Genomic DNA, 9317 nt, shown 5'->3' with positions numbered 1-9317 from the left:
ACCAGTTATGTATATTCCCTTTGTTCTATAATATAAGATGTTATTGTAACCAACTAGTCCAGCTGCCCATACAAATACGAGGGCAGCATCTTTAATATTTTTTAATGTGTATGCAGAAAATTGTGAGTTATAATCATTCAAATTAAGCCACCATAAATAGGTATAGGCTAATTAAAATAGTACAGTACCACCTACGTGATGAACATATTAGTGAGTGCATGAGTCCTCTGTACATGTACTTCCTACAATTCAAAATGAGTGTCGTAGTTTTAAACTAAGGTTAAACTACTCTTAATTAAATACTGTGACAAGACACTTATTGTGATGAATTGGAGGGAGTAATATATTAGCTGGTTACCGGTATATTTATGTGATGCTAGATTTGTATACGCAGGATTGAAATTTGAAAGTTAGGTGGCTGCCCACTGGTACTACATGTACAACTATGAAATTTTCTACATTCCAAATAATGGTTATGCAATAGCCAAATAATGTTTAGTTATAAGTATGAGGATGTATTAAGTATTTTTTTGGACGCTCATAATTGGCGAACGTTCGTTGGGGAGGGCGGCACGTTACTTGCCGTCCCCTTGCTAGCCGTCCGTTGGCCATCACCGTCGCCTTGCTAGTTAGGGCATCTCCAAAGCCGACCCATAGACCTCCCGCATCCGTCCGGACCGTGCTGTCTAGACCGTGGAATTCGTCCAACACGGTCCTGTATCGGTCTGCGGGGTGGTCCGGACGTGTTATCTCCCGTAAACATGAGACAAATGTGGGGGGGGGGGGGGGGGGTTTGCAGGAGTCTGGACCGTTGTCACGCCCGCTACTGATCGCCCTGGCCCACCAAAACCCCCACCCGTGCGCGCTTCCCGCCCTTCGCCAGCTGTCCCCATTCATGTTGCTGTAGAGCGCGCCGCTTCACATTGAAGGCGGCTCAGGGGTAGATGCGACCTCTCACTGGCGCTGCCATTGAAACGGCGCGCTGGGCGAGGGCACTGCCCGCTGCACGCCCGACTGAACACGCCTCCTCGCTGCATTCAAACGCATCCATTAAACCCGTGTGGAACCTGATTGGGTAACCTACTAAGGGTAGGGTGATAGGCGTGACATCTAAGGCCCACCTAGGGCCCCACACCATCATTGGAAGGTCCCAAGACCACAGACGCATTCAGATGCGTACCCCCGGAGATCCACTCGGATGTAACAACATCACTCGGACGTCTTCCATCCAGTCGGCCTCACCAGCCCCACTCGGACAGAGAAGGCGTAGAGGTGATGTGGAAAATGCAACGGTCGGAGGCTTAATGTTGGGCTTCAAGTGTAGTTATATCGGCAGTTACCTATAACTATTGGCAGTTACCTATAACGCATGTAGTTATACTTCTTCATTCCCCTTGTAACGTGGCATTAATGGGCCGAGGTGCACTCTATATAAGCCACCCTACACCACCGAGGCAAGGGTTCACCACCCATTGTAATCTTACACCGCAAGAGAAACACACAAGCCTCCGGGTGCAAGACATAGGACTATTACCTCTCCGACAGGGGCCTAAACTCGCTAAATCCAAGTGTTGCACCTGTGCTGTAGTTAGATTCCGCCCTATTCGTACCCCTAGTACTCACTGCTAGCTTCATTGCATCAACAGAACCCGAGAAACCTACCCCGGCCACACATCCATTCAGAAGCAGGCCGACACTAAACTCAACACCGGGCAAGCTCCTCCCGTCCGCGCTCTATTTAAACGGGGCCAGACGCCGGGCAAGAATCGTACTACTCCGCCGCAACCCATTTTCTCCTTCCACCATTTTCTTCACTCTTTTGATGGCATCTAATGAGCATGAAGAGCAGTTCTCCGGCATAAAAGCCGGCTGGGTGGCCCGCCGAGCCAGGCGGATACGAGCGAGGCAGCTCGCTAGTCCACCTCCCTCACCTAGCCCGACGGATCAAGTTGCCACCCCAAGCCGGCTCATGGTTCAGCAACTCGTCGCTCCAAGCTAGCTCGCGGAGGAGTGGCGAGTTGCTCTAGGACGGCACGATGGGGAGAACGGCAGCACGGGCATCGTCGCTCCCATCGAAGACGTCGCGTCGTACCACGCCTCTAGTGCCCACGACCGCGCCATCCACCGTCGACGCGCACGTAGCCGAGCCATGCAGGTAGAGAAAGAAGCTGGTTGCATGAATGTCAACGAGGTGGCGGCCCGCACGTCCGCGCCCGCCGCCATCATCGAGGAGAAATAGAACATGGGAGGCCGCCGCCGCTTGGGTCCCATGAAGGTCACCGCCGAGACGATGCCGGTGACTTGTCCGGTTCTTCTTCAGCGCAAACCATCATCGACCCGCATGCGCTCCACGGAAGCGGAGGCGCCCCCTTCCCCACCGGCTGAAGCATCAACCGGTGGTTTCACTCGGATTATGGATGGTGAAGCGAGCCGCCCTTTGCACTGAAGCATATACCTCCGGGGCTCCCCACAGTTCGGTGATCGGGCTGCAGGACATGAGGAAGACAAAGGTATCTGCTGCGGCCGGCCCTAAACTATTGTAGTGTATTCGTATTGTGGGATGGAGCTCCGCGCGACCGTACGTGCACATAGTTTTACTTTTTGTAGTTAAAATATGTTGAAAATGTAAACGTTTTCGTCCGGTTTGTATGAAATCCGACCGTGTTTGCTCAAATTTTGTTAGGTTGGTTCAAACTGATGTCAAAATGTATGGGCCTATAGTTAGATGGCGGCGTTCCGCATCCGTGTCCGCGAACTGGTCCTCTCTGTCTGCGGACTGATGCGGAAGAAATTTTACGGGTCGGCTCTCATGGCGTGGCGAGCGCCGCTCTCGCCGGGAACCTGGGGATGGCGTTGGCGGCCGTCTCGATCAGTTGTTGGTGTCGCTGCCGACTCGATCAGTTGTTGGTTTGGCACAATTAACGATTCGCATCGACGAAAAGTAGCCAGCCAGTCAGCCATCATCTGAGCGTATATGCTTATCTTGCCTGGGAGCTCTTCTCACGTGCGCCTTGCTGGTTGAGCCAGGAGGATTCGTCGGCCAGGCGGGCCCACGACCCTCGTCGGTCTTTGCTCCAACCCACACGTAGGCAGCCGGCCGCCATGCGCCGCGTGCCGTGTCATCCGTTACGGTTCCCCGATCGACGAGTCGGCCAGTGGTCGGTCTGAATGAATCCTAGGTCTTCTGGTACGACCCCAAGAAAATTCTCCGTTGCCATAAACGCGCCATGGCAGTAGCTTATCGTCGCGGGAGCTGATGATATCAGCCCCCCGTTGTACCGTAGCGCATTGGGTGGGTCCTTTTCATTTTTAAGCTCAAAAATGCGTTGGGTCGAGGTCGACGTGACAATGACAAAACTAGGAATTCGGATGAGGCAACGCCGACGGCCAGGATGCATCTTGCAGTGTTGCATCGGACGGCCGCCGACGTGAAGGCACCCGCGCCGAGCTCACGCTCACACCTTGGGCCTCATTTGTCAAAGGCCACGTGACGCAGAGGGCTTCTTCTATTTAAACGCGGGATGTTTCACCTCAATCAAAAACATAAAGCAGGGGAGGCCAACGTCTCCACAGCTCTCTTCGCTCCCTGCTGCTCCGCTCCGCTCCTCCGGGCCTGCGCGCCATAGGTACGTAAATCCGAGCTTGCAATTGCATCTTCGAATGCTCTTGTTCTTCTCCACCGCTCTTCGCTTCCACCTTTGCTTTCCTTTTTTCGAGCTTGCAATGGCGTTTGCAAATGATCCCCACCCTTTTTTCCTTGTAGAATCTTTGCTTCCTCCAAGGATCTGCAGAAAATGGTGGCCGGAGCTGTTGCCGGGAGGATGGCCGTGAACGCCATCGTCAACATTGCCGCTCTTGCTCTTTGCATCAAACAGACGTGAGTATGAATTACTACATGTTTTAACAATGGGGATTAGTCGTTCCTTCTTCTCGAACATGCTGAGCTTATCATGTATCTGAGTGTGCCCTTCTCGAACCTGCGCAAATTTCAGGTTCATGGATTCAGCATACAATGATGGCGGCGAGTTAGTCTTCCACAATTTCTCCCTGGCAGCCAAGTCGGTCAGCTGTTCCAAGCTGTTCATCACAGCATATCATGCTGTTCACACCGAGGGATCTGAGATGTTTGGGTTGGTGTGCTTATTGGGCTTCTTCCTTCTCTCCTATGCTATCACGACTCATCTCAAAATGGATCACAAAGCTTGGGCCAAGACGAGGGTAAGATATCCACTCACCCAATCCTCTAAATAACACATTATATTTGTAAGTTTGTCATATATAGACTATAGTCCCCTTTTATACAGTTCTCGCAGCGTAACTAGAATTTGGACACACTTTGAGTAGCATAAGTAGAAAAATTGGTCATTCCTAATACGTTAGCACCAGAGGTCGGGACTGCATACATCCCAAATGTCTGAACAATAGTTTCCTCATCACATTCTGCAGATTATCGGCATGGCAACCTTAATGGCGTCCGGAGTTTTCTTGCTCTGTCGTGGCATGCTTATCCCAAAAGATCATGCTTGGCACACTATTGCGGTTCAAACCATCATCATTCTTATAGTCTTTCTCGAGGCATGTGTGCTTCTACTTGCCCAGGTATGAAATCAAAGCATAGCACACTATACATGAGAAATGCAAGAGTGGTCGGGAATATTCATTTTGCCAAACTACACACTTTCGGCACAGATAAAGGAGAATGGAGACACTCAACACTTGCTCCCCGATCTGCTCATGAAATCGGTCGAGACATCCATCAACATCTACCGATTGAACGATTTCATGCAACAAAAGCGCAACCCGTGGGATGCAGAGAAGATACTTCATTTGGTAAAGAGAGATCAATGGTTCCTTGTTTGATCAATATCAAGAGTTGAATGATGATGAGTTACACCTATCCTCTATGTTCGCAGGTGGGGAGTGGCATGTCCGTGTTGATTGGAGCGTACCAGATCGGCTGGATCATATACAAGGTGGGCATCAAATATCAGGTGATCGAATGGCTCAGAAAGCTCCCTCAAGTTTACACCGGGAAAGAAGAGCAAGCCACTGGAGCTGCCATCAAGGACGACAGAGATGCAGACGTGGCTGAGAAGGCGGTGGCGAAAGGAGAAGTTGAGATGGTGTGATGTAGTTGGTTCTCCCGTTTCGCATGATTGTTGCATAGATCATGTGTCCTACTTAACTGAATTCAGTCGTCGTGCCATAACCGATCCTAGGACCGGAAGTGCACATGTCTGGAACATTTTGTCTCACTGTCTGAGTAAAAAAGGCGGTGATTGATTTGAACCCCTGTCCTTTTAAGGTGTGTTTGGTTGCAGTCACGGACTAGAATGTCACGGGTCCAACCCGTTCCTAGGCCACGTTCTCGCGTTTAATTCACGGGTGTAATCATTTCATTCCACCAAATTATTTCGAACAGACACAGGAATGAAACCAACCCGTTCCTGACATTGCATTCTACTACGTTCCCGAACCAAACACACCCTATAGTGAATCCAGACTTTGGGAGAGAGGGAGGGAGGGAGAGAGACATGAGAGAGAGAGAGGCATGAGAGAGAGAGAGAACATTGGTGGTCGCGGGGGAGGTAACTGTGTTAGGGTATCTCCAATGGCGACCCGCGGATTTCCTCCCGCATCTGTCCGCGGACACGGATGCGGGAGGTCGTCATCCAACGCTGCCCGCATACATTTTAAACACTTTAGAATCAACCGGCTGAAATTCATGCAAACACGGCCAAATTTCATACAAACATGCCGGATTTCAGATAAACCGGACGGAAACGTATACATTTTGGACATATTTTTAACTAAAAATGGCACCAGACTAAGATAAAACGGTCTATGACCGGCACGAATATCCATTCCGACGACATGGATACCCTTGAATAGTCTACCGCCGGCTGTGACGGATCTCCATTGTAGTCCCCATGTCCGGCTGTCGTGAGCCTCGAAGATATATGCTTCGGTGCAAAGGGTGGCTCATTTTTGCACCGCTCGTCGGAGTGGAACCGCCGGTTGACGCTTCAGCCGGAGGAGAAGGGTCGCTACGTTGCACGGATGAAAGTTGGTTTTTGGGTAAGGGGGTGATGGTGGCCTGTTACCGAGCAAGCCACTGGCTGTGTACGCCGGCGTCGCCTCGGCGGCAGCCTTCATCGGACCCAAGCGCCCCTTGCTGACCTGGAGCAACTCGCTACTCCTCCGCGAGCTGGCTTGTAGCAGCGAGTTGCTGAACCATGCGCTGGTTTGGGGTGGCAACATGCTCCACCAGATTAGGTGAGGGAGGTGGAGCAGCGAGCTGCCTCGCTCGTATCCGGCGGTTTCAGTGGGCTACTCAACCGGCTTTTATGCCGGAGAACTTCTCTTCCTGGTCATCAGATGCCATCGAAAGGGTGAAGAAAATAAAGGAGATGGGGAGCAGCGGAGTGGTGAGATTCTTGCTCGACGTCTTGCCTCCTTTAAATAGTGGGCGGACAGGAGAAGCTTGACCGACATTCTGTTTAATGTTGGTCCGCTCGAGAACGGATGTGTGGCCGGAGTAGTTTTTTTCGGTTTTCATGCAATTTTAATGGAGGCGTTTGAATGCCGCGAGGAGGCGTGTTCTGCCAGACGTGCAGTGGGCGGCGCCCTCGGCCGCGCGCCGCTTTAGTGGCGGAGACAATGAGAGGTCGTGTCCGCCTTGAGCTATCTTCAATGCCGGAGTGATCTCAGCGGCGGTCCCACGAAGAGAATTGAGCTACAAGATGACGCCAGTCAAAGTCTTGTCCACGAGCTACTTGGCAGTTGGCACTACTAATTTTTTTTCTCAAAAAGCACTAAGGGCATCTTCAATTCTATTCCCTAAGGACAGTAGATGAGAGTTTAGCATTCACCGCAAAAGAGAAAAAAAACAGAGTTTAGCATTCACCGAGGAAAAAAATAGAGTTTAGGCATATCCTCTATTATCATTATCACGGCACAAGCAGAATTCAAAAATATGTTGACAGTAGATGACTCTAATTCTTCCTTTGCGACAAGGAAGGCGATAATTTAATGCATTAGCAAAAGAGTTTAGCATGCACCGCAAAAGAAAAAACAGAGTTTAGCATTCACCGAGGAAAAACAGAGTTTAGCATTCATTGAAGAAAAACAGAGTTTAGGCATATCCTCTATTACCGTTATCATGGCACAAGCAGAATTTAAAAATATATTGATTGTAGATGACTCTAATTCTTCCTTTGCAACAAGGAAGGCGATAATTTAGTGCATTAGCAACAGAGTTTAGCATTCACCGCAAAAGAAAAAACATAGTTTAGCATTCACCGAGGGAAAACCGATTGTAGGCATATCCTCTATTACTGTTATCATGGCACAACCAGAATTTGAAAATATATTGAAAGTAGATGACTCTAATTCTTCCTTTGCGACAAGCAAGGCGAGAATTTAATGCATTAGCAATAGAGTTTAGCATTCACTGCAAAAGAAAAAACAGAGTTTAGCATTCACTCAGGAAAAACAGAGTTTAGGCATATCCTCTTTTACCGTTCTCATGGCACAAGTAGAATTTGAAAATATATTGACAGTAGATGACTCTAATTCTTCCTTTGCAACAAGGAAGGCGATAATTTAATGCATTAGCAACAGAGTTTAGCATTCCACGACAAAAGAAAAAAACAAAGTTTAGCATTCACCAAGGAAAAAACAGAGTTTAGGCATATCCTCTATTACCGTTATCATGGCACAAACAGAATTTGAGAAAATATTGACAGTAGATGACTCTAATTCTTCCTTTGCAACAAGAAAGGCGATAATTTAATGCATTACGCATTCACTGCAAAAGAAAAAAAAACAGACTTTAACATTCACCGAGGAAAAAACAGAGTTTAGGCATATCCTCTATTACTGTTATCATGGCACAAGCAGAATTTGAAAATATATTGACAGTGGATGACTAATTCTTCCTTTGCGACAAGGAAGGCGATAATTTAATGCATTAGCAACAGAGTTTAACATTCACCGCAAAAGAAAAAACAGAGTTTAGCATTCACCAAGGAAAAAACAGAGTTTAGGCATATCCTGTATTATTGTTATCATGGCACAAGCAGAATTTGAAAATATATTGACAATGGATGACTCTAATTCTTCCTTTGCGACAAGGAAGACGATAATTTAATGCATTAGCAAAAGAGTTTAGCATTCACCGCAAAAGAAAAAACAGAGTTTAACATTCATTAGAAAAGGAAAAAAACATAGTTTTGTTTTTTTAACTGAATGAAAACAGAGTTTGGAATACATCCGGACGTGTTTGAACAGTAACTTGCCTACCAAGCTCACTAGTACTCTGTATCTTTTTTGCAGATCGTCGGCATGGCAACCTTAATGGCAGCTGGAGTTTTCTTGCTTTGCCGTGGGATGGTGATCCCCAAGGATCACCCTTAGCACACTGCGGCGATCCCCACAATCATAATTTTACTGTATTGCTTGAAGCATGCGTGCTCATACACAAGAAGGTAAAAGTTCGATCAAAGCAGACCACACGTACTACTTCTGCTGCATTATAACTGCAGGATGTGGGAAGTGCTGAAACATTTTTACACCCATTCAAACTTGTGACACAGATGAAAGAGGATGGAGGCAATCAAAACTCGCTCCGCGATCTGCAGGTTACAGTGGCCGAGATACTCATCGCCATCTACCAATTTGTCGATTATGTGGGGAATACACATAGCCCTTGGGCTGCAGAGAAGATTCTTCATTTGGTAAGGTCCATTCATGGTGGATTTCCTCGTTTCATCAATCAAGAGCCAAAGCATGAACCATTGTTATACTTTGTGTTCGCAGGTGGGAAACGGGCTTCCCGTGTTGATCGGAGCTTGCCATGTCGGCTGGATCGCGTACAAGGCGGGCATCATATCTAAGGTTGTCGAATGGCTCAGGAATAACCCCCCTGGTTCTCGCCGGGGAAGAAGAGCAGGTCGTCGGAGGAGTTGCAACGGTGAGCGATGGAGACGGCGACACGGAGGGGCAGGTCGGGGAAGAAGTCGTCAGGATAGTGGTGGCGGTGCTGGTTTAGGTGTGTGGAACTGCAGATGGATACCAATTTATACATTTCACATGATATTTGAAGCGATTCTTTATTGTACTACTGAAAGCAGACTCAGTGTTTTTTTTTCAAGAGTATGCCTAGGCGTATCATAGCTTTATAGAAGGCAGAATTGAGTTACAAGAAAACTATCGCTCGATGTGAACAACGAGTGTAGCACGAACTGTTGGGTAAATAGGCAATTTCTCGATTAAATTAATCCACGAGTAAATCACTAGCATGGTATTGACACAAA

The 9317-nt window shown here is 48.2% G+C and overlaps 1 protein-coding gene and 1 pseudogene across 1 annotated transcript; both read left to right on the top strand.

Moving 5' to 3' along the window:
* The first annotated feature begins 3774 nt into the window (after nt 1-3774).
* LOC141027489 (uncharacterized) lies at nt 3775-5129 on the top strand. Its single transcript, XM_073504548.1, has 5 exons — nt 3775-3877; nt 3993-4218; nt 4447-4599; nt 4690-4830; nt 4914-5129. The coding sequence occupies exons 1-5, from the start codon at nt 3795-3797 to the stop codon at nt 5127-5129; spliced, it is 819 nt and encodes a 272-aa protein (XP_073360649.1). The 5' UTR covers nt 3775-3794.
* A 1218-nt stretch (nt 5130-6347) lies between these two features.
* On the top strand, nt 6348-9052 carry LOC141027488 (uncharacterized; annotated as a pseudogene).
* Nucleotides 9053-9317: the final 265 nt, after the last annotated feature.

This window comes from Aegilops tauschii, chromosome 7, assembly GCF_002575655.3.
Source record: "Aegilops tauschii subsp. strangulata cultivar AL8/78 chromosome 7, Aet v6.0, whole genome shotgun sequence".
NCBI classification, from domain to species: domain Eukaryota; kingdom Viridiplantae; phylum Streptophyta; class Magnoliopsida; order Poales; family Poaceae; genus Aegilops; species Aegilops tauschii.
The sequence above is the reverse complement of the archived record's forward strand: the minus strand, read 5'-3'. Positions and strand labels throughout refer to the sequence as shown.

Bases quoted from the DNA above. Each gene is read 5' to 3' on its own strand.
- LOC141027489 (XM_073504548.1), top strand. From the start codon at position 3,795: ATGGTGGCCGGAGCTGTTGCCGGGAGGATGGCCGTGAACGCCATCGTC. The intron at 3,878-3,992 runs GTGAGTATGAAT...CGCAAATTTCAG, and splicing joins GCTCTTTGCATCAAACAGAC to GTTCATGGATTCAGCATACA. The intron at 4,219-4,446 runs GTAAGATATCCA...CACATTCTGCAG, and splicing joins AAGCTTGGGCCAAGACGAGG to ATTATCGGCATGGCAACCTT.